Below are 26,610 nucleotides of genomic sequence, written 5' to 3' on the forward strand. Positions count from 1 at the left end.
AGTAAAAGACAGAGATTTTAATTTTTTCTACCGTTTACAAATAATGCATTTTCAAGTAAAACCAGGTAACACCAAACCATAAACCAGACTGAAATGGTTCAGAAAGTTTACGTATGAAATTTGGATATGGTTATCTCAATATATATCCTGATACGTGGGTAACACTGAAAATGTTTAGAACTGGCCAGTTACAGACATTGCAAATGAAAACTTTTCGAATTTCAAATTTCGAACCTTTGTACCAGATGGATTCCCCATACTTTAACCGACGACCAGAAACACTTTCGCAAGGACTGGTGTCGCCAAATGTTAGATAAGTTCAACGACGGTGACTCAAATGCTATATTTGACATCGTCACAGGTGATGAAAGCTGAATATATTGCTACGAACCCGAAACCAAAAGACAATCAGCTCAGTGGGTGTTTCCTTTCGAGGATCGGCCAACTAAGATAAAGAAAGGATGAAGGAAGGTCAAGGAAAAACGATGATTGCCTCATTCTTTAGACTGGTATATCAATCGCTTTTAGCCTGTAGTCTTGGAAAAAAGTCGACAGCAACGCCCTCGAAGCCGGATCCTCTTTCACCACGATAATGCTTCCGCGCACTCCGCAAAACGGACTGTTGAATTTTTAACATTGGCAGGTGTCGAGATAATGAGTCATCCGCCATACAGTCATGACCTGGCACCCTGCGGGCATCATTTATTCCCAAGAACTAAAGATAAAATTTGAGGTATTCGGAAAGCGTAAGAAAATTCCATCGACGAGACCCCTAAGGAGGAATGGGCCCACTGCTTTTCTCAGTGGTTCCATCGAATGGAACGTAAGAGTCAAAAGACGTAAAATGATTGCCAACTTTCTATATTTAACCGTTTTTAATTTTCTAAACATTTTTAGTCTTACCTAGGTATAACAGTAAGGCAGTAAACATTGATATAGCGATCGTTATTGGGAGTTACAGAATGCCGGCGCTGGCGCAACTAGTTCTTTTTTTAATAGAACCACGGGCAGGAGGTTCATCTGATATTATATATATAAATGATACCGCATGATATTCACTAGTGCAGGGCGAAAACTGCCTTGATAAACGCTCAGCTATGGAACAGCGGATGTTGAGGTGGTACGGGTAAAATTTCGTATTCTGCCTCGATGACCGACTATGAAACTCAGCTGCAGGTACTGATCCAAACAACTTCTCTGAATACTGCCATGCCATGCATGGTAAATGTAGTAGAAAATGCAGAAAGCATCTATTTATCTGCAGCTAGGAGAGTGAGCGGTCGTTGACGTTTGGAACCGCTTTTCGTTGAATACGGTCCATTTGAAGAGCTGCAAAAAGCCCCAGTGAGAAATGTACTCTTCACGTGGGGCTGAATTTCCGCTTCATACAGTTGCAAGTTGGCCGGAGTGAAGTACTGTCTAGTCTTCCTGAGTACGCCAGACTACTTCTTCAAATGACTGCGAAACTAAACGTCAATGGGTATGGCACTGCCCAGTATTCCGATGTTGGCTGTGGCTTTAGGGAGTGTCTTCAAAAGAGGAACGGCAAAGTGTGTATTTTTATTTATTAACAGCAGTTATTTTATCGCAAACAAAGCCAATCTAAATAGTTTTACCAGATGTAAGCCGAATAGCATAACAATACATTTAACAGGACGAATTCTTCACTGACCCTATAATGATAAAAAATTAAGCTCTTATTCAAATATTTAAAATAACTCATACTGCTTACGTAATAAGAATAAAGGAAGTGCTATTCAAAATTATGTGAATAGAGACGGTTTATTTGGCTAGGGTTGTCAAAATAGCATACATTATTCTTTAAATAGTGACTGATGAAAACTGCGGGAGAACTGGTATGCTTTTAATAATCTTATAATCATGACAAAACTCACACGTTCATATACGGAATATCTGTCTCGCGACTTGTAATAGTGATATGATATAATCAGTATAACAATTTTTTTGAATAAATACATTGACTCAGCCATCGCATGGAAATATTTTATCTCGTAATACATTATTAAATTAAAAATATAAGTGATTTGTTGTATAGTAATCAACAAATATGTATCGCAATACAGCGAGGAAATTAATCTTTAATTGTTAGTAATTAAGATTATTATACCTACTTATGTTAAGAATATAAGTAATATTGATATGGTGACTATAAGATGTTAGGTTAACTAATAACGTATTAACTTAAAACAGAAGGTTTCCTAAGTAGGCACTGAATAGACAGACTTATTATTACATGTATAGAAAAACTGCGTTGCTGTTTTTGACAAGTTATGTTTTTGGTAGCATATAATTATAGCATCATTTATATATTTCAAATACACTAAGTTTCCTTAATTTTATTTCTATTGTGAAAAGTCTCGCCGTAAATCTAGTGATTCATAAGTCATGAATTACGAAATGGATATTTTATTTATTTTTATTTGCCAGCCCTATATTTGTCCAAATTACGATAGCCATTGTGGTCATGACCCTTTAAGTAGAACGCCATCTATTGTCAATTTGCATAATAATGCATTTAAGAACAAAGAAATGGCTCAGGTAAACAGCTGCTCAGAGATTTTTTACTGCTGACCTCTTAGTACGATAATTGCAAATTTTTAAATCGTTTGATGCGGTTCGGTAGTTCAATTGGTCATACATTAGGCCGGGTGTCTGTTAGAAGTCCCGTAACTCAAAATGGGTAAATCCTGGGTCCATTTAATTTATTTATACCTTCTCTCCTGCTTCTTTGTTCCGTCGAGATTATCGTGCTCCATGCTATATGTATTGTTGCATTTACCAACAATTTTGTCATTTATTTATAAGTAATCTTACAGCAACATATACGTATTATAAAAATGAACTCTTAGACAATATACAAACACATTACATTTTTAAACAAAATACAGGAAACACTACAACATAATACTTTAAAGAATCAAAAAAATCGTACATACAGTGAAAGTTATCCCGCTTGTTAAAATATTTCCTTACATCTTCTTTGGTAAGGTGAAAAATGGCTACATCTTTATAAAGTTTAGTAGCAAAAACCCTAAACATTGCCGAATAACGGATAATTCGTGTTCGTACGAGGCACATGGACAATTGTAAATATCTTGTCGCATACGGGGAAGGATTCTTAAAGAAATTAATGTCAGCATTATTAAGTATCATTATAATCTAATAGTCTGGGCTATGTAAACGTGGGTAACACTGAAAATGTTTAGAACTGGCCAGTTAGAAACATTGCTAATGAAAACTTTTTTGAATTTCAATTTTAGAACTTCTTGGTAACCTACTGTACTATATCGCATTCATTTGGGAATTGGCGGCAAATCTCAAAATCTTGTTACACGTGAAAATGAACCTAACGCGAGAAAATTTTCTGTCAATGATTTATTATGACTTTCGTTATGGGCTTACTCAACAACAAAGCTATGATAAGCTGCGATTAGCATTTAGCAATCTCAATGTTGATCCGCATGAGAGACGTTCTTAAACAGCGACTACTGAAGATAACATCAGTGCTGTGCGACGCATGATAGAGGAAGATAAGAGAGTGACCTATCAGCAGATACGAACGTGTCTAGGCATTGGTATGAGTCAAGTTCAAAAAATATTACACGAACATTTTGGCGTCACGAAGCTTTGTACCAGATGGATATCTCATACTTTAACCGATGACCAGAAACTCCTTCGCATGGACTGGTGTCGCCAAATGTTAGATATGTTCAACGGCGGTGACTCAAATGCTGTATTTGACATCGTCACAGGTGGTGAAAGCTGGATATATTGCTACGAACCCGAAACCAAAAGACAATCAGCTCAGTGGGTGTTTCCTTTCGAGGATCGGCCAACGGTAAAGAAAGGAAGAAGTCAACGAAAAAAGATGATCGCCTCATTATTTGGTCGGAAAGGTCATTTCGCGACAGTTGTGCTAGAAGATGGAAGGACAGTTACTGCAGACTGGTATGTCAATCGCTTTTTGCCTGTTTTGGAAAAAAATCGACAGCAGGGCCCTGGAAGCAGGATCCTTCACCACGACAATGCTTCAGTGCACTCCGCAAAACGGACTGTTGAATATTTGACTATGGCAGGTGTCGAGATAATGAGTCATCCGCCATACACCCCTTACCTGGCGCCCTGCGAGTTTCATTTATTCCCAAGAACTGAAGATAAAATTCGAGGTATTCGCTTTATGACCCCTGTAGATGCGGTGAAAGCGTAGGAAATGCCCTAGAAGAATGCCCCTAATGTAGAACGGGCCCACTGCTTTTCTCGGTGGTTCCCTCGAATGCGACGATGTGTAGAGAGGAACAGAGATTACTTCGAAAAACAATAAAAGTATTGGCAATATTCTACATTAAGCCGTTTTTAATTTTCTAAACATTTTTAGTGTTACCTAGGTAGGAAGTAAGCTGACGATTCATACAAAAGCTCGTAAATAGTTAACATACCTTGCTAAAAAGCGCGCTGCGCGCTTACTACCAACCTTTAGGAACTACATGTATTATTGTCGTGATAGATATGTAAAAATAAATAAAATATATTAAATATTAAAATTCTTTAGGAAGTATATTTTTTCCTTGAATTGGCAGTTGCGTTTGCAGCTGTTACTGTATAAAATTAAACACCTTTAAATTAATGTATTCCTCAATAAAAGTATTTTTACTAATAACAATTATTGTATCTTAGAAATCAACATGTCATTCATAATCATTTAACTCTTCAAAATTTAAAACTTTCTTCACATATATATTGAAAAAAAAATTAACATTTGGTATAAATTTTTAACATAATATTAGGTCCTTACATATGAAATTGGCGTTTTGTCGTACTGGCCACTTTGACCTCAAATACCTCCTCTTTGGTTAGGAATTTCAATTTCAAATTTGTACACCTATTTACTCATGTATTTATGCTTCGATGACCGTCATTCATTTGTTTTTTTCTTTGTTTGCGTCACTCATTTTACAAAATGGAAAACTTAAAGTATCGCATTATTTACGAGTACGAGTTCCGCCGTGGGACTAGTGCTGCGGAAACGACTCGAAGGGTGAATGATGTGTATGGCGGTCATGTTGCAAAAGAAAACACAGTACGTTTTTGGTTCGAACGTTTTCGTTCTGGAAATTTCGACCTGCAGAACAAGCCCCGTGGACGGCTTGAGACCCAAGATGATAATGAAGTATTGAAGGCTATTATGGAAGCGGATCCATCGGAAACCACGTCCGAGTTAGCTGCAGGCTGCGGTGTTAGTGATAAAACTGTTATAATTCACTTGAAGCAAATTGGGAAGAATAAAAAGCCTGAAAGGTGGGTACCTCACGAATTGACTGAAGCAAACCTGCAAACGCGCGTCAACTGCTGCGTTACATTACTGAACCGGCACAATAATGAAGGTATTTTAAACCGAATCATTACCTGTGATGAAAAATGGATTCTTTACGATAATCGGAAGTGCTTAGCGCAATGGTTGGATCCTGGCCAGCCAGCCAAATCCTGCCCCAAGCGAAAATTAACCCCAAAAAAGGGATCAATGAACTACCTATGAGATGGCAAAAGTGCATAGAAAACAATGGTTCATACTTTGATTAATTTAATATATTATATTTTAAAATATTCGACATTTGTTCCTCCCATCAAACCGCCAATTTCATATGTAAGGACCTAATATTATGACATGCTTCATACGATTTCTTGTATCGTTATTCTTAAAGGATGTGGAAGTACATACAACTGTTTTTAGATGAGATCTAAAATCATAAAAAAAACGAACTTTTTCAAATATAATAAAATAATTAAAACATTTTATAATATATACGAGCATTTTATCTTACACACATCGATATTTCGTTTGTTACGTCTGTTTAATTTTACACCACCTAGTGTGTATTACAAGCACTACGGAAAATATTACTAACGAATTGTCTGAAGTCAAACTCGTAATATTGTTTTACGCTGTAACTACAGATGGCACTGGACACAGCTTGTTTATTATGGAATAAGTAGTTATGTTTATGAATAACATAAAATTCTAAAATGAATATAGATAAACCCTGCCTTTGGGAACGCTACTTTAGTATTATTTTATGTCCCCACACTTAACAATGGTAATAAACAAACAAAATACAATCATTATCATTATGAAAATCACACGTTTTAATTTAGGATTTAACTTAAAAATATGTATCGTCTATTAATTTGTTCTATATTTTATTAAACACTATGAAGTTCGCGTTTTTAGTATTTACGTGGTGCCACCTTGTCACCTTGATAAATCTATCAATATAAAAGAACGTCGTGTTGGCTACACTCTTAATAAACTCAAGAACGGCTGAAATGATTTGACTTAAAATTGGTAAATATTCACGATTTTATCCCGTTTCCGTGGAACGTGACATAGAACGAGGTATAATAAAATGCAACAAACAAGAAAACTAATAATTTATCAGTCAAAACATCAGTCTAGCCGTTTCATTGTTAAAAATGGTATAAGAAAACACAACTGACTTTTTTTTACTTGGGGAAATGCATTGCTAAAACCCCAAGGCACCACCAGCAATCGCCTTAGGCGGGATGCGGTACCAACAGAGCCATATCCGTCGTCTGCCTCTCTATACCCATTGTTGGTTTGTGAACATACTTGACACGGGAAGTCTCCTTCACAGCTACAGCTAAACGTAATGTTACCTATGGTTATGTATGATTGAAAATTTTACAAAAACAAGTTTTTTAGTTAATCTGATGATGTGTTTATTTTGAGTTTCCATTAGCTTATCATTTTACAACGCTCTAAATGCCACACTTAAAGGTATTAAGAAACAAGATATTGTGATCGTCATGGGAGACCTTAACGCAAAAGTGGGAAGCGAAAACAGTAACTGTGAGCGCAACATGGGCAAACATGGACTCGGAGTACGGAACGAGAATGGTGAACGGTTTATAGAGTTTTGCCAACACCATGACCTGACCATCGGTGGGACACTTTTTATTCATAGAGATGTACATAAGTACACATGGAACTCCCCTGATGGCTCCACGAAAAACCAAATTGACCACCTTGCGATCAGTTCGAAGTGGCGCTCGTCACTCCTCGATGTCCGAAACCGAAGAGGCGCTGATATTGACAGCGACCACCATCTGGTTGTAGCCGAAACGCGACTCAATTTTGAACAGGTTCAGGCTTGAACTTCGTAACTGCTTCACCGGACTTCACGCCGACGATGACTCAATAGACGGAGAGTGGAAACGCATCAAAGTGGCCTACACAGAGACCAGCTCTTCTGTCTTAGGTCATACTAAGCACTCGCGCGTGGATTGGATGTCACAAGCTACTTGGCAGCTGATAAACGACCGTAGGGAACTCCACCTAAAACTGCTAGGAACCAACGACGAACTACTACAAGCCGACCTCAGACAGCAGTATCGGGAGATTCGTAAGAAAATCTATCGCAGCTCGCGAAAGGACAGAAGGTTGTGGGTTGACAGTATTGCTGACCACGCTCAAATCTGTGCTGCTCTATGGGTGTGAAACGTGGAAGGTCACCAAACACATCTCGCACCGACTCCAAGTCTTCGTTAACCGCTGTCTTCGCCGTATTCTGAACATCTACTGGCCTGAAAAGATCTCTAACGAGCAACTTTGGGAGCGCTGTCGAGAAACCCCGTTCAGCCAGCAGATCAAGCGACGCAAATGGAATTGGATAGGCCATAGACTCCGAAGGGATCTCAATCATATTCCCAAGCAGGCGCTTGATTGAAATCCGCAAGGAAAGCGGAAGCGTGGCCGTCCCAAACAAACCTGGCGCCGAACAGATGCGGACGAGGCAAAGAGAGCCGGAAAGACTTGGAGCGAGGTGAAACACGAGGCTCAAGACCGAACGCGATGGAGACTCACTGTGGACGCCCTCTGCCCCACCTAGGGGTTATAGGACATTAAGTCATTAGCTTATCGTGCAGATAATATAATTAACAATGCCACGACCCAAGACGATAGAATCTTCCCCGACAAAGCCGTAATGCAATTGGTGGACCTATTTTGAGTTTTAAGTGGATTCCATTAGTTATATAGTTCAGATTATTTACAATTAGTAGTAATGTATGTTGTTTGTTTTTTCAAATTTGAAATTTTGTATTTAAGATGTGTGTACAGGACGTCTGTCGGGTCTGCCAGTTATACATTATACATTTAAAATATATACATATTAAAAAGTTAAATTTTATGAAATGTCTACAATAATTTCAATTATATTTGTGAAATATTAATACAAAATATTACAAATTGTTTGGGAATTATTGGTAAGGAATAGAAATAACAATTTCAATTTTTTTTGGATAGATTTATCTTATTAAATTTTTTAACTTATTTATAAACACCGGTTGTGTTTAAAGTCAGTTTACGGACGATAGTTTAACGTCACAGCGTCATAAAAAAACATTGATGAAATGATTGCATACTTTTATGAATAAAATCCACTTTTATGGAATTATCACTATTTTGTATGGATACAAAGAAGGATCCTCGGACGCATAGTTCAGTCGAGTGAAAGAGAGACAGATGCGGCGCAAGCGTACTATGAGCGTAACGGGACAAGGAGTCATGCGTTCTTGTGCGTGAAGCCGGCGTGCATAAGGTGTTGTTACGTCAAAAAATTTAACGTTAAAAATCACTAACCCATTCTTAACTATACGCCTCGAAGAATAAATGTTTAATCAACACCAATTGTCTACTTCATTTTGATCACATTTTGTTTATTCAAGGCTTTAGTTTGAGATAATAAGAAGTCGTTCTCCTTTAAAAGGCCCTTTTCTCCCAAAAAATATGGATACTTATTATCCGTGTTCAAGTAGAATATACCATGCTGACTTCTATCAGAATTCAATCCCAACACATTTGTTACGATTGGGTCTCGGTCGTAACACAGCTTTTCTCTCGCTTGCTGCACTGAGTCGCACTGGAGACCGACGAACGAATGGGGATTCCGCAATGCAGATAACCATATTGTGAACGACCGTATATGGCTACAGAGTATATTACAAAATGTCCACAAAACGTCGCCCGGCTGGTACTCTCCACCGTTGACGTAAAAATTTACGTGTCCCACCGGAGCTGCCATTCCATACCCGTCAATATTCGTCGCTATAATATCCACGAAATCAGCATCGCTTTTATCGATCCTGTCTTCTGGGCCGAGGTTTCTGAAGCAAGGTCCTGCTGGATCTAAGCCAGTGAGCCGGGATATTTTTACACCTGTAAGTAGTTCGTAATTTTTGGCTATCAAGCTTGCAGTTTGTGCTCCGAGACTTAGACCTATCAGCTCCAACTTTTTTGGATCTAGGCCTTCCTGGGTCAGGTCAGCTAACATTTTGGCTGTATGCTTCCCCACTGGACGCATGAATCGCGCAGCTCTGAAATGTGACAATTTACTTATTAACACTTCGTTACATTACAATATAAAAAACATGATAACAATATAAATGAACATAATTAAATCAAAAGGAGTGCAACTGGCGGCCTTATCGCTTTCGAGCGATCTCTTCCAGGTGAGGCTCTGAGAGTAAAGAAAAAAAAATTAAAATACATAAGATAGGCAAGAAATACAAAAATACATGTTATACATAGTTATTAAGACAAAACTAAACAGGAAAGATAAGTCTTACGTCAGTTAGTAGTAAGAAAGTAAGGGATACGATGTGGACAGGTAATGTTTGTACAGAATAAATTTAAAGGAAAATAGAGAAGGAGCTAAGCGAATAGGGACGGGAAATGAATTCCATAGCCTAACTGCAGAGACCTTAAAGGAATCGCCAAGAAAGGATTTCAAGGGTATAGTTTTCGGAAGACCGTAAGCTATAGTTATGGGCTCCCAAAAATGATTTCAAATTTTTATATTTAAGGAATGATAATGTAATAAGAATGACGTTGTTAATTTATGAAGCCCCTAATCTAACACTCTGCTTATAACCGATGAGCAGAAAGGAGTTAGTTTATTTAAAAAAAAAACACTCTCGTGGCTTCTCTGAAGAATCGTTTTCTATTTCTCGCGAAAACTTATTATGCCATTAAAACCATAACTTCTAAAAAAATAAGTCTCGCAACTTACTTCTTATTCTGTAAAAAGTTGGGAGATCCATTGGTACATACCAATACCAAGTCGGTGAATTTATGACGCCTCTCAAATTTGGATGTAGAGACTGTCGTTATTACGTAATTAGCTAACCTATCATGTTATAGTGACCATATCAATATTACAATTCTTTTTGTTTTAAATCTTTTGTGCATCTAGAAAAAAATCAATGGCGCTACAACCTTTTTAGGTCTGGGCTTTAGATTTCTGTATCCAGATCATTTGTAAATTTGTTTTGCAAGTAGGTGATCAGCCTTCTGTGCCTGACGCACGCACGCGAATGTAAAATGCGCACATAGAAAGAAAATGTGCACACCCGGGGATCGAACCTACGACCTCAGGGATGAGCATCGCGCGCTGAATCCACTAGACCAACACTGCTCTTATCTGTGTGTATCTAGAAAAGTGGACTAAAATTGCAAAATATTTTATTCTTTGATTAAAACACTAATTGTATTCTAAATTTGAAGCTTTTATGACCGGTAGAAGAGCCTTAGAGTCTGTAATGATCGGTCGGTCAGTGAGTGATTGGCAAAATTAAATAATTTAACTATTTAGTTATCATTCTTAAAGTACTGGTTCAAATTGATTGAAATTTTAAATATACCGTGTTTATACAATCCCTGCTAGGTAACCGGTAGGTAGGTATCCAGGCTTCTAATTTAATCAACAACGAAGCTATAGGAGTCGATCTGTCTTGAACTGCTTTGAGAAAAGGATGCTACGGCCGTGACGCTTTTTTACTCTACTGTACGCACTGCCGTGCCCCAGATATTATACAAATACAATTTTTAAACGTTAAACCATATCCAAATTACCTTACCTAGGATATTCCATAGTGGTGAAGGTATTTGTGTCCAATAAAAGTGTATTATAACCTAGCTCTCTATAAATAAGGGCTATAGTTGATGCAAACATGAAACTCGGACTGTCCAAATATCCTCCAACATACAACATTGTTTTCTTGCTAAAGTCTAAGTCGGGATCTCGCGCTAATTCGCTTGTTTCATAATAATTGTATTTTCTTCTTCTACCGCTGAGACCATTGTCCACTGTTATAGTCAAATATTTCAGACTCTTCTTGGTGATTATGGCTTCTTTGTTTGATCCTGGACCTGGAAAGATTTTTTTTAAGTTAGTCACAGCTTGCAATATATCTAATATATAAAATTCTCGTGTCACAATGTTCGTTCCCATACTCCTCCGAAACGGCTCGACCGATGCATATGAAATTTTTTGTGCATATTCAGTAAGTCTGAGAATCGGCTACTATCAAATATATATATTCAAACTCCCAATGATAAGGGGTGTCCACCCCAAAAATCTTCTTTTTGACACATTTTTTTGTATTTATTTTTTTTATGATACAGCATACAAAAACCCTTAAATATCACCCTCTACGATCAAACCCTATTTTCTTATAGTAGATAGGTTATTTTTATTGAACTAAAAAAATGTTTCCTGGAAATAATATACCTGGCAAAATGACGTTTGCCGGGTCAGCTAGTAAACTATAACATTCAGGAATTTCTTTTAAAGATTTTTTGCGAATAAAATGTGTATACATTTTGTTCGCAAAAAATCTATTAAGTAAATAATAGATAAAATAAGTATTTATTTTATCTATTTTGAAAAGTAGCAAAGCAGCGCTTCTACAAAATTTACCAAAAATCCTATTTCGAAGACAATGTAGACAATTTAGGTATTAGCTTTTACTTGACGTCATCGGGACTTAACAAAGATCTTTCTTTGTATGGGGACAAAGCCTTGGATGATTTATCTTCGGTAAACATTTTAACAGTTGTTTTCTTACAATATTTGTTCCTTAAGTTTATTTACTAAGTACCTTTACATTTTCTTTACAAGCTCATATTCATCACCAGATTTCCACGATTATACAAGGTCATTTGCATTGTTTTAAAATCACTGGCCGAGTTAAGTTCGTTGGCGGTTGTTTAGGGATGTTCAAATCCCTCCTGATGGTAAAAAATTGGTCGTATGCGGTGTGCTCATAAGAGTAAGCCCCACTCTAATGTATCTCGGGTTTGTCCTCGATTCTCGATGGACACTTAAGGATCACTTTGCGGCACTTGCCCCGGAGCTCGCTACCACGGCTATGGCACTGTGCCGTTTAATGCCAAATCTTGGTGGGCCGAGTGCGGGGTGTCGCCGGTTATTTGTAGGTGTGATCCGGGCGATTCTGAGACATTCGCAACGGGTGATGGCTATACGGGTGGCTAGGGCGTATTGCACCGTCTCTTGCGAGACAGCGTGTGTTATTGCAGGAACTGCCGCCTGGCACATCAAAGCGGCTGCCTTAGCCAGGATTTATTGACATAGGGCAGATAGAAGAAGTAGGGGTTGTGTGTGGGTCCTGAACAAATAAACGACCGAGGGGTTTCTTTGTAACTATAGGATAAGTGCGAGGGCGAAGGTCTAGGTTATTTGCGAGACCAAGGGCCAGAACGAGTCTGTTTCACAGATCCCGGTTGTCAAAGATGTTGTGCCTACTGAATGCTGTCTTCGACACTATCGACACATTTATATATTCGCAGAGTGAATTTAAATTTCGTTTTTTTCGCTCGACCTTATTTTATTGGCAAAGTCTGTAACGATAATGTATGTATTTCTATAATAAATAATTTTTTCCATCACACTTTAAAATGCGGGAATATGAATAGCAAGTATAATGTGAAAAACTAGGGCGGATTGTATGAATTGTCCTGTGATTATAGGAATTTGAGTTACAGTTACGACACTACGTTTGTAGAATTTAAATGATTTTAAATCGCTTTCACCTGACACCCATGAACGAGCGGCCAATTGACATTAAAATTATAGCTCGTAAAAAGTATATGTAATTTTTATTTATATCGTCTTAGTCCGGATCAAAAAGAGTTTATTTAGGTAGCTTATTTAGGGAAAAACATATGAGTGTGTTTATAAATTTGATGATTATTTAAATTATTAGATAATCGTCAATTACATTAGGATATCCTAACGATTAGGATCATTTCATGGTCCAGCTCAAACAATTTGTATGACTCGACACTTGCCGATTAAAAAGAGTGGCGGAGAGTATTTTTTTTGCCAGTCCTTTTTGTCCGCACTACGGTCTTGACTTGCGAACTGGTAGTAAATGTTATTTTAGAATCTTTTAACATCTTTACTGTTGACGTTCATAGGTAGAATGTAGGTACTTGTTTATCTATATGAAAAAAGTTATTTAAAAAAATGGTTACTAAAATTGTGAATTTATACAAAAGAAACTTAACAGTTAACCAAACCAAATATAACCAAATAGATATAAACTAAATTATTCATATACTTAAATAATTATAAATAACTTATTAATGTATATACTATAACCGTTAAATAATTTGTTGTCGTTATCACTTACAGATATTCGAATATAAAATATTGTATGTTTATTTGTTATGATAGTGTTAGTTGTAAACCAGTACCGGACTTCAACTTTAAGTAATCGAACAAAAGTATTTTAATATATCAGAAATAATATTGGGCTTTTAGTAACTAGAATTCTTGACATACTTTTTTCTATTATCTACAAATTAGCACCATACGAAATACCGATAAACTATGATTCGATTCTTCTCTTTGCTACCAATGAATATAATCACTCTTAATTATTTAAGAAGGAAAATAATATATTTAAATTAAAAAGAATAAATTACTATTATAAGAATTTAATACAATTATTTATTTGTGTATTTAAAGCGAAAACATACGTACCTGTCACTTTATTTAAAATAAACAAAAAAAATCCATCAATTTCACGTTTCTAAGGTCAAGCACACTTACAATCAGCCAAATATCCGGATGGGTACCCCTCCAATTCTTTAGTACTGTTCTCGGTCCACACATTGTCAATCCACAATAAACATAACCACAGAACTGATACCATTATTAGATTATAAAACCTTTTATATTTGCGTATTTTTGAGGTAGTCTACTTTTCCTCGACAATGGGACTGTACGTCCAAACTAATTCAATGTCACGAATACAATGCTAGTGCGAAATTGTTTATGGTATAAACAGTATCCTTCAAGAAAAGGCGGGAAAATACATCGGCCAATGCTTTCCGCCTTTCCGATTGACGCTTTAAAATATTAAATCATAGATATTAACTAAACATTTTAAATTATATATTATTGTAATACTAAGTCCAATAACAACTTGCTTGCTTCGTGCTTTTCTCATATTGCAAATTATACATGAAATCAAAGATACAGCAATTAGATATATAGAAAAAAGGCGTTTAAAGCTTGAAGACCTAGATTTTTGTATCTATACCATAATCATTTGTTTATATGGCCATTATTATTAGCGTTGCTTATTGTGACAATCATATTAATAACACTAGAAATAGAAACAAACTCGGTGTTCCCACAACTAGGCTCAATAAGTTAATAAATAATTCATCGGTCAAACTGTAGGCTTCTATAATAAACTCCCAAGTGATGTGGTAGATGTGTCAAATAATAAATTTAAGAAAACTATAAAACAGAATCTCTCTAGGAAAGCTTATTGTAAAATATCGGATTACCTAGAAGATAAGGAAGCTTGGAGTTAACAATAATTTTCTCCAGATATTTAATTTAATTTAACTGTAACTAAAATAAGCATTGTAAATAACTTAAGACGATCAAAAAAGAAAAAAACTAGCTCGAGGTTCCTGCCTTTCTCCTTGTGTGCTGGTCGCGATTCCGAACAGGCGGTAGAGTTGACAATTCAAAGTGATTCGACTGAATAAATGAATTTTGATTAATATCCACCACTTTTAGGTCTCAAACGCGCTGGTTTCACATATACATCACGGTTGTAAACCACTAACCAACCTTGAAAGCCACTAACACTCTAATTGAGTTGATTTTTTCCGTATAATATGTCGTTTCATGTATAAAATTTATATGATGAAACGGCGTACGTTTTGTAAAAAATGTTGCTAAGAGAAGAATTCCTTACCAGAGACAGAATAATCGTAAAAATAATTTGTGTATATACTAAAATAGTTACTGAAAATCTAAATAAGACATTTGTACGCAGTTTTTGGTTTTCGCCCGAAATTTAGGTGATTTTGATTTGATAGCGTTGTTATACATAAAAATAAAATATGTTTGTTATGGAATATTAGATCCAGGTAATAAGTGTATTCCACGTCAATAAATTTGAATCGGAAGACATCCCTATATATCTTGGAATTTTAAATACAATTACATTTATCGTCCAAATATCTATAAAAACTTACACTCCTCAATGGAATCCTTTATCTCCTGCTGAATGGCACTTATTAAATCAGTTATTTCTATCACATCATTATTCTGGGCAAAGCATAAGCCTAAAAACAGTACAAAATAAAAATACATTATACAATCTGTATGGAAAAAAAAACGTTATTGAACCTATATACTTCCGAGATAACATATCTGCATAGTAATGTAATATTAACAACTTTTTTAACCAAGACCTACTTGGTAATCGTCTAATCTTTATTTCTTTCAAGTTTTTCCTGTTAGAGATATAAAAATTAACAAAATTACACAAATGTTGCTAGCAGCTTTTTTCCATTAGTTTGGAATTAGTATAAAGAAATCAAATCAAACAGCAATGGTGGTTTGATATTAGTAGTTTTATTTCGAATCTTAAATTTAGATTTCGTGATGTTTATGACTTCTTCAGTAATAATTATATTTCAGGCCATTTACTTACATTAACTTATAAAGATTTTCCCTTTCTCAGAAATCACACTATAAATTATATCAATATCTTCTGCCCGTTTGTCTCCCGTTACATTAAAAAAAGTTGGAACGTCATAAGCGGGCAGACGTACCTCAAAGCATCTGTGAAAAATGCATCTAAATTCGTTCAGCCTCTAGCCTCGCCAGCCGCTAGGAGTTGTTTTGTATATAGCGATGAATTACAACAAAACTGAATTACCCGCATAATACTTTGAATATCACACATTCCACATAGTTCAACTTATGTAAAGTTAGTATTGTTATATGCTTATTTTAATGTCGTAATTATATTTTAGTGATTATTAAAGTATTTTTTAAATAGTATTTATCTACCTAATGGATGTCTTTAACCCGCACAAACTGATATAATTTTCGATCAAAATGAAGATAGTATGAAGCAGAACTGTTTTATTACTACATTTAATTCTCATTTTTATCTTCTCCTACCGATAGTATTACTCATATTCTCACATACCAGAACTGCTGTCAATCATATGAAATGTCGAGTTATGTTAATATAATAAATTCGTGTTTATACCGCTTGGAGATTTTTTAGAATTAGTAAATTTATAACGCCTGAATAAAAGTTGTGAGCAATAGTTGAAATTAATATTTTTGTTAACATAAATATGTTATGCAGGCGTTACATTTAAACAAGCGAAAACCAAACATTATGAATAATCAACTAATAGATATTAATATATTATATGTGCAAATCATGACTTTGTAATCTTTGACAGAATAGGAATATTCAGTTTATTATAAGAATGACCTAATCAAAAGTTTTGGTATACAGAAATACTCTATATTTGCAATAAATATTGGATTTGTATGTTTTTGCTAAGCTAAGATATTAAAATTAAGTATGTCTATAAGTAAAGTTTCTTTTAATCTTTATACCTGTAAATAAATTGTTACACCAAGTCCTACATATGCAAACAAATACATTCAATTATTTCTTTTAATATACTATTATATAATAATTATCGCAAAGTTTGAAATGTATATATATATATTTTTAAATAACTTCCATACATTGTCTACGTTGAGACTCCAACAGGACCTCCCATTTAAGACTTCCTGTTCATACCTGCCTATAGGAAATCTATTTTTAATAACTCTATTTTCCAGGCATTTGAAACTAAGTCAGGTTCAAGACAAAGCCTACCACAATTACGCTCCCACCACAACGCTGACAGTACATACCAGCGCCGTGCGCGGGTACGAACGTGTGCAGTGTTCACGCGGTAAAAATATCGAACCAAAAAGTATTTGATCGAATTTAAAATTCGAATACGACAAGTGTTGTGACAGTGATTATTGTGGAAGTACTATCTGTAATTAAATAATTGGTAAGTTATTTTTATTTGAATAACTTTAAATACATTTAAGTGTCTGTAGTTACTTTACATAGATACGTTTAAGTTTAAAGTCTAGTTCCATTGTTTTTCAACTTGTATGCTGGAAATAATGTTTTTATTATTCCAGTATAATTTTCCCGCGTTATGTCGTCTAATCAGACATGGAGAATTCAAGTAGGCATGAGCTCATAAACCTTTGGAATTCGTCAAAAATATTTTAGCAATTAATATGATTTTGTTAATATTGAAGTATTAAAATGTATTTCAGTGAGTATAGTTATGTAGAGAATTTATAGTTTTTGACATTTTGGTTGACTGGTAACCCGTTAGAAATAATAATGTTTTTTTTTTAATATAAAAGTATAAACTATGAAAACACACAAGTTTTGGTTAATATCTTATTCAAAGACATATATTTATTTGTTTTTGAAACTTCTTAAACTAGGGACAATATTGTATACATCTTTCTTTTTATACGAAATTTGTCGTAGTTAACCCTACGAAAGTTGTAGGGTTTTCATTGCTTTTTCTCCTTTTTTTCTCCTTGAGGCTCTCTATTATATACCAAAAAGTTTCACCCAGTGGTAAAGTAAAGTAAGAATATTTAGAAAGCATATCTGCACTATATGGGAGAGCTAGAGGAGGTAATGACGTGATCTTTCGCACAAGTGACGTCAAATTATAGAAAAACTTTTAAACAAAAAGCGATCGGTACCGTACATTAAACGATGAGGAACTGTTGTTCGTTTCGGGTCGCTGGTCACCATCTGTCACCACCTGCTTTTACTATAGTTATAAGTGGACCCTAAAGTTTTATTTTAATATATATCACACTGCTGCTTACCTAGAATAATATGTATATGCTATATAGTACAATTACGTTAATTATTATGCTTAATTGTTTCAAGATGTCACATAGTTGCTAACCTTTACAGGCATCTTATAAAATAAAATACTTTGATAGAGAGTTATTCCTCCATTTTAGGCTACATCAACCATCATCAACCATATTTTGTAAGTTAATTATATATTGTGCTGCGTGAATTTTTTGTTCATCCAATAAAGATGCCAATGAAACTTAAAAGTAATACAGCAATTAAAGAATTTCTTAGAAAATATGGGTACGTACAGAATACAAGGCAAAAGAAGTGACAACGTGAGAAACAAAAGAAATAGAAGAAATGTGTATATTTCTTAATAAAAACATGGGACAAGACAACAATAATCTTTATAGCTCTAATACGATAGTGTTTACATTTTTTTATATTTTATTACTACTATTTTGTACATAAATAAATACACGGCAGAACAAATACTCTAAATCAGACTTAGAAAAGCAATAATAAAAATATAATTAACTAATTATTTGAAAACCGAAAGAAAACTATCAAATAAGCGATTGATATTTTCTCATCAAAACCTATTTTTCCTGTCTTTGTATATATTAAGGTAGGTTTAATCATGTCCTAATGTAGACATGACCTCATCGTGCGCCAGAGTTACGTGATCGCCATTGACAAATCACTCTACATCTGTGGGTCCGATTGGCTATTATACTAAATTAATTTGAATTTGTTAGCGTAGATTTAGTATGTTGTAAAATTTAAAATGATTTGTTAATTAACTTTTTTAGAAAATGCTATTTTCTTTACACTCATAGTGGTGGCTTAAAGGAGAAGATAATTATCTTTGTGTACAATTACCACTTGTTCATTGAGGTACAATCATGTCTGACGGTTATAGCGAGGCTCACATAGGTCAAAAACGTAAACATAAATGAAGTAGCTACAATATACGTTCGTGTGTCAGGAGAGACCTTAAAATGAATAAGATAAGTCAAGTCAAGTATATATTTATTGGTTATATACGCAACAAAATTATTTGTATCAGCCACAACTGGCACTACAGAGTGATCTGCCAGTCAACTGACCAGGTTGGAGCCCATTTAAAATTAAAATAAAAGGTAAAGAACACATACAATTATGACGAAAGACGTCGTTAGTGGACGTTACTCTTTTGTTTATCAATTTATAATAATAACTTACAAATAAAGGAATAGTACATCTACAAGAATGTGCAGTAGTTATTGATATTAATTATTCTTCTTAATAGTATATGTTTCACTGTAATTACAGTGACCACAATAACGACCAAAACATATGTAAGTACCACGAACTATACCCTATTACTACCCGGCAAAACAATGTAAATGAATGAATGGAGGTTTTACTTTAGCGCGTTAAACGAACTTTTGATGCTGACTGCAGTTATCATAACTTTACAACGTCGCAAATTTGTCATTTTAAATTCTAGGTTAAGTTGAACTTCAATTACTACAGTCTCGTTTTTAAAACTTACCCTTAGAGTCCAAAATCCTGACATATAAATTATAAAGCTGTTATGTTATGTATCTGTTTTGTAGTATATAACTAAATGTACTCGTACTCAGTTATAAGCTGTAATTAAGTTAAAAAAGGACACGTGTTATTAAAGTTACATTAAAAAAACAACCTACATTTATTTACTTCCGCACAGGAAATAAATAATAATGTTAACTTAAAAATCATGGTACAACCGGCAGCCTCATACGGCAAATCAAATTCTCTAACAATAATGATATTGTAAACAATTGCAAAACTTAATTTACAATACAAAAAAAAACCTAAAGAAATCCTATCAACAATATTATTTTTTATTATTCAAATATCTAGAGATATTGCTCTCTCTAAGTCAAAACAAAATTATTTTTTATTAATTTCAATCTAAGCCCGGACGGGTGGTTCCTCTAATAGTTTCTTAATTTTAATTGTTTATAATTCGCATGATGACTTTAGGAATGTCGTAAGGTAATTATTGTATCAAAGCCTTAAGGTTGCTCTTAATGTTACAATAACATGTTACTTGTCGGCCTCGTCATAATGTCAACAGCTACACAGTGTAATGCAGTTACAGTTTTGCACACTTTAATAAGTTTAATTATTTTTTTCATTGTGCCAGCTTCTTTCGAAGCTGATAATCGTGGATAACTTTTACTTTAACTTTAGACTGAACTGAACAAAGTCTAAGATTCTACGAGCAATGTTTGCAGCCAAGTCTATGTAGCTCAAACAAAAACTTATGAAAGTCATAAATTTTCTTCAGTTTTTACGTATTAATACATTATAAACGGACATCATTAGTATTTTCTGTTCATTAAAGACCCAGATTCGAATCAATTGACAGTCAAAACAAAGGTTAAGCCACAAAAGATCGATCCATGAAATTTGTCATTGTAAGCGCAGTTTCTGGTACTTTAGTTTGTAGACTGTGGTCGTGTGGATAAATCATTATTGAATCATTAGTTTTACACTTAAGTTTTACCTTCGCAGCTTACGAAAGCTCGCCATTACACATCTGACGAAATATTTTATTCCTTTAATCAACATCTAATTATTTAATTATAGTTTTTATTAAAACCCGTGTGAATTTTTGTCTTATTGGCTCATGTATAAAAGGGTCCATAACGTCTCATACTATAACCGTGTTAGACCAAGACACAGCCTTACAGCCGCTCACAGCCTTACCTCAAAGACATCGAGAATTCATTGACTTCATCATGATTCAATTCATCTTAGCCATTATGCCTCCGCCTTAATTACTATTGTAAAAATAAGATTTAAGCTCATTTTGTAGACCTATACGTGTATAATAAGACGCTAAAAAATATGAATTTTAACGTCTTAGACATAGACATAGACAGATTTATAGTTAGGGTAATGTTAACAAATAAGCTCTGACATCTGATTTTATCTGAATAAATTGTTGCTTAAAACTGTAAGTTATACAACATTAAGTGTTCCTCGACGAATTTTTATTTAGTTTATAATTTTCTTTGATATATAGAGAGTTGAATTAAAATGAATTTATTATTACCAATCCAGTTAAGTATTATAAGGTAAAGATTTGTTAAATGGCGTAAAACTTTATATTTTGTTAGTGAGTTATAAGCTGTAAATCTTTCTTAATAAATACAAAATTAAAGAAATATATTTTAGATCATTAAATTTCATACAAAAAATACCGTCATAAATCCTCATAGTCTACAATAATATATTATATTTACCAATAATACGCTTATTAAACTGGTCATATAAACTTACCGACCTAACCTTACCCGAAGTCATATAAAACCTTGACTAAAAATCCTTTGGAAAATCCACTCCTAATATAAGGTATCGTTATACATCCGTCATTATGAGCAATTGCTGTAGAATAAACTAGCACTTCATCACGATGTCGACAACAGATGAAAGTGTCATAATAAATTCATAGTTAATTAAAATATTCAGTTTCTAATACCAACGATTTCTATGTAAATTGCGATAATAGATCCGCTACCATTGCGAAAAGCCATAAAGCTGTCTTGTTAAAAGCTAAAAATCGTGCAAGAGTTTAAAATACATCTAATTCTTACTTTGATTTACGTTGAATGACTAAGGATGAGTAATATGAGAAGTTAGTAGGAATTCGTCCTATGTACCAAAAGATTTTTATATCTATTAACCGGCCGGTGAAGGGGAACATCGGCAAACAGTCATGTGAAGGACCACATACTCTAGAAAAATAATCAATAAAGAAATCTGAAACCTGGTTGTAGCTTGTAGCTTCACTGGATTTTTCGACCCATAAATGGACGAATCTTAATTAATTATAATATTAATGAAATAAAAGCAGTGTTAGCTTTAGCGTGCGACTCTCATCCCTGAGATCGTAGGTTCAATCCCCGGCTGTGCGCCAATGAACTTTCTTTCTATGTACGTATTTAACATTCGCTCAGACGGTGAACCATCCTGAGGAAACCGGCCCAAAAACCGACGACGTGAGTCACAGGAGGCTAATCATCTACTTGCTCATTAGATTAGTTGTAAAAATCTGAGGCCCAGACCTAAAGAAAATCTGATACATTAATTGAGTCTGGTGAAAATTGTTATCGAAAGCTTTATAATATTTTGGATGAATCAACTTTTATTTAATTTACATTAATTTATGAATATCGATTAATAATAATATAATTTATTATAAGTTTTTTTTACCCAACGCTTTTTCTATATTTAAAATCCGATTCGATGTTTTCGTTTATAATTCTAAATTGAAAATTGAATTTCGGACTCATTCTTTAGTATAATTCACGATATCTAAGCAAAACACATTACCTTGTTGTACGGGTACAAATTATACTCGTTCCTAGATTAGTATTTTTATATTCTGATTATCCTGGTAATAGCCACGACAGTTCCATGTTAATCGTTATCATTGCGTGGTTGAGACCAATTTACAAGTAGCCAGACTTATCTACACGTATTTTGCCTGGTTTTATTAGTATTTATAACGAAATAGAAGGAATAAGGACCTATGGAAGAAGCAAGTTTCTCTTGTCCGTTCATATTTTTTGAAATGATTTTTAAACTATTAAGCTCGGTATTGCCAGCTTTCTGCTGCTTTAATAAGGGAAAGCCCAGAGATATTTACAGAAAATATCATTAAAAGCGAGACCTTTACTCAAAAGTGGTACTGCAGAACACGAAGTAATGGCAATAACAATTACTAACATAGACTAAGTGCATAATAACGGAATTTATAATTTTCAATTATTACCATTTCAAGCAAACAAAAATGAGGAATTTAAAAATTGCTGGTATTCACCTACTTGTTTATAGAGAAATGTGATTATCAACATAGATATTTGTTAAATCCGTTATAAGTTTTGCAAGTGGTTGTGACCTAGGGTTGTCTCGCGGACAATAAATTATATCGCATTGTTCATTTGAAAATCTATTGGAATTCGAAATACCGTTGAATTAGACTTGAATGGGTATGAATCATGAGCTGCTCGTTCATAGGAAACTAGTATTTATACATACGTATATAAACGTATTAGGTTTAATTATTTAAATGTCAATAATTTAATATTAACCACTTAATTCATAATACTAAATCAGTATAAGCTCAGTTGTTTTAGCAACTTTGCTGTGTTGTTTTCTATTATTATTCTTATGTAGCCAAGTTCCCATTTCAAGGATCGTCATGCTCGCTTAAATGTCATTGCTGGTGGCGGCGTCCATGCGTCAGGTTGTCTCTCTCCCTAAAATATGGCGAGGGGGCCGATGGCTGGCCATGCGTGATACTCGTGAACGGGTGCTACTTCTGGTGACTGGTCGCACTTGAATTCGTGTATGCAGTGATGTTAGCTATTTCGTCTATGAATTTGCGTGTTGTTCCCACGAGAATGTAAGTGCGTGCAAAAATGTAAAAATTAGAAGTATTTAGTGTATATTTCTTTTTTATTGATGTTCATAAGTGTACATTGTGTTACCTATATGAATAAATGATTTTTACTTTGACTTTGACTTTAACGTTATTATTTTCTTTATTCATACATAATTATGTATTTACAGTGTATATTCGCGGATGCTTGGCGGACCCATGCGACTTTTTCAAAAACACTCATCCCTTGAGTTTTCTTGAGGGCAACTCGACTGTGAGGAAGTTGCATGGATCTGGTTGCGGTTGGCGCTGCGGCTTCTGTCATGTCATTTTCACACATATCCTTTGTATAACATATTTTCTTAAGTATCTGATTTTCTACTTGTAACATGTGTGAAATTAATAGCGCGTTATAGTTTTTGTTTTATATGGTAATTTAGAAAGATTTCGAAATACGGGATAACAAGGGTTCGAGCAAAGTCTCGATTCGCTCCATTTCACTCTGAAGGTCCGTATTATATTCTAATCAGCTGTAAATTTTCCTATTTGAAGTTTGACATACTGTGTTCAAGCGCAGACGGAACATTAAGTGGAATGAAACATGCTTCAGCGTAAATGCTTGTCTTCGCTTCACAATAAAGTCAAAATTTACGATAACGATGCACTTTCTAATCTAAGCTTGCATGATGTTTCTGAATTCATATTTCACAGGAAATTTAAGATCAGCATACCAATTCTTAAAGAGCCGACAACCATTATAAAATGTGTCCGTGGACGACGGTATTAACATCAAGCGAACTTCTTACCTACCTATTGGCTTCTAATAAATAAAAACATTACTTTGGTACAATGGACCTGAGAGCGTACCGAAAACGTATTCGTGGGCCTACTAGGAATGTAAAAAATTAGTGGCGCTACAACCTTTTTAGCTCTGGGCCTTAGTTTGTTGTACATGTTGATGTGTGTATGTGTATATGGTTGTTGTGTATGATTATGATAATTTGTTAATCTAATAGGGAAGTGGGTGATCAGTCTTCTGTGTCTAACACGCCGTCGACGTTTTCGGTCTATGGTTTCCTCACGATGATTTCCTTCACCGATCGAGCTTATGTTAAATGCGCAAAAAGAGAGAAAGTCCATTGGTGCACAGCCGGGGATCGAACCCACGACCTCAGGGGCAAGAGTCTCACACAACCACTAGGCCAACACTGCTCTAGAAATGTATAAGGTATTAAAATCAGATAAACCTACTATACGATTGGACTCTATAAATACAATCATTCTCTGTGTTGTACCAAATATACAATTAATGTGTATGTGTGTGTCTATTCAAATACCATGAACTTATGACACACATAGAAAACAGTTTAACATTTTACGATGGTTTTTACGAACAGTTGAAATTTACAACAATCTTAATTATGAGCCCAATAAAACTAACCTTAACTAACGGTTAAAGTAACTGTAATCTTAATCTCTGTACAATAACAACATAACTGTTGCTTTTAGGTAAATTAATCCGTCACAGACTTGTCACAGGTTACTCTGATGGACTAGGAATAGATTACTTCTTAGACTCGCTTAGAATTTGTCGCTATGCCTTGTATGTCAAAACGGCGGCCCCATTCTCTGCTTTTTACTTCCAGTTCGCAGTTTTCCAAACAACGTAACTTTGGCCTACCGCGGCTTCGCAAGCCTCCGTCCACATCCAAAAGCCTCTGCGATTCCCTGCTATCCTCCCTTGGGAACCGACCATCTGCTCTGATTGTATTTTTATTGGAATATCTAAGTTAAATATAATAACTAAAATTGTAATCATTTAAAAATCTTAAATAATAACAATTCAGTGGTAACAAAATCCTAATTGGGTCTCCAAGGCCAAGGCCTCTGAAGATTCTTTTACAGACATGATCAGACTTTTATGCCTAACAGATCGATGTGTCTATGATTCTCGTGTTGTCGGTCAGTTTAGCTATACGAGAAGGGCTCTAACTCTTTAACTTCCATTAGCGATACCGTCAGCCATTCCGATCTGAATGAATTTTGTGGAAACACAAAGGATGACGACATTGAGAGAACTCGAAGCGAACATGTAAAGGAAGTAACTCAAGTACTCTGGGGTAAGAGCCGTATGCGACTAGTTCAACACTGCTCTATATATATTTTGCTTGCAAACATATAGCCGGTACTTATCATTGTTTAGCATTCGTGGCGATTCAATTGTGGCCAAGTTAAAGGTGAAGGCTGTTCATTATCGTCACGTATCACTTAGCTACTTGTTCCCAGGCTTTTACGTGTTAATTTTAAGTTGTACCACGTTTGAGATAAATCGGATCTTTATGTAAGGGATAATCTTTATGACAATCGAAGAACTTAGAAGCAAGAAAACCATAGACAATAATTGCATATTTATCATCGTTACTGAACAACCGTAAATACAATTCAAAAGAAAACAGTCCACATTTTTTTTTTAAGTATGTCCCTAATCGGGCATTAATGTTCCTGTGTCGATATCTATGATATAAATAAATAAAGCAGTTGCTACAACCTCTTTAGGTCTAGTCGTCAGATTTCTGTTTCACGATCATTTGTCAATCAAATAGGCAAGTAGGGGAGCCTCCTCTGCTTGACACACGCTTTTAAAATTTTTCGGTCTAAGTCAAGCCAGTTTCCTCACGATGTTTTCATTCGCTGTTCGTGGATGTTAAATGCGCACATAAACAGAAAGTCCATTGGTGCACAATTGGGGATCGAACCATGGATGAGTTAATGAAGCCACTAGGACAATACTGCGTCGCTATGATATATAATAATTATTTATCTAGGATTTTATAGGTAAATACATATTAAACAATGCGGTTATCTATCAACGAGATGAACTTGGAAACTACCGAACATAATTTTATTAATCATTCCTAATGAAGGTTTTATATATAAATTTACGGAAATATACAAGGTCACAATAAAACGCAAATTCATTAAATCCAAGGGGGCGATGGCGGGCGGTACCCAGGTCTGGTTCTCAGGTCCTATTATCCATATATTCGTTATGGAAATAAGTATTGTAACAATGGTTATAGTTACCAAAAAATAAAATTATTAAAATTAACAAAGTA

At 34.8% G+C, this 26,610-nt stretch overlaps 2 protein-coding genes across 3 annotated transcripts in view; one reads left to right on the forward strand and one right to left on the reverse strand.

Moving 5' to 3' along the window:
• Positions 1-8,729: 8,729 nt before the first annotated feature.
• LOC123715087 (lipase member H-A-like) lies at positions 8,730-14,055 on the reverse strand. The gene is made up of 3 exons (XM_045669906.1): positions 13,953-14,055; positions 10,954-11,245; positions 8,730-9,411 (listed from the first exon to the last, which is right to left on the reverse strand). The coding sequence occupies exons 1-3, from the start codon at positions 14,053-14,055 to the stop codon at positions 8,730-8,732; spliced, it is 1,077 nt and encodes a 358-aa protein (XP_045525862.1).
• Positions 14,056-17,100: 3,045 nt separating this feature from the next.
• The window catches only part of LOC123715024, a 78,005-nt gene continuing 68,495 nt past the window's right edge, over positions 17,101-26,610 (forward strand). For both annotated transcript variants that reach the window (XM_045669806.1, XM_045669807.1), the window contains exon 1: positions 17,101-17,242. The gene's annotated coding sequence lies outside the window, so the exon portion shown is untranslated. The remainder of the gene's footprint in view (positions 17,243-26,610) is intronic.

This window comes from Pieris brassicae, chromosome 10 (genome assembly GCF_905147105.1).
Source record: "Pieris brassicae chromosome 10, ilPieBrab1.1, whole genome shotgun sequence".
Classification (NCBI taxonomy): domain Eukaryota; kingdom Metazoa; phylum Arthropoda; class Insecta; order Lepidoptera; family Pieridae; genus Pieris; species Pieris brassicae.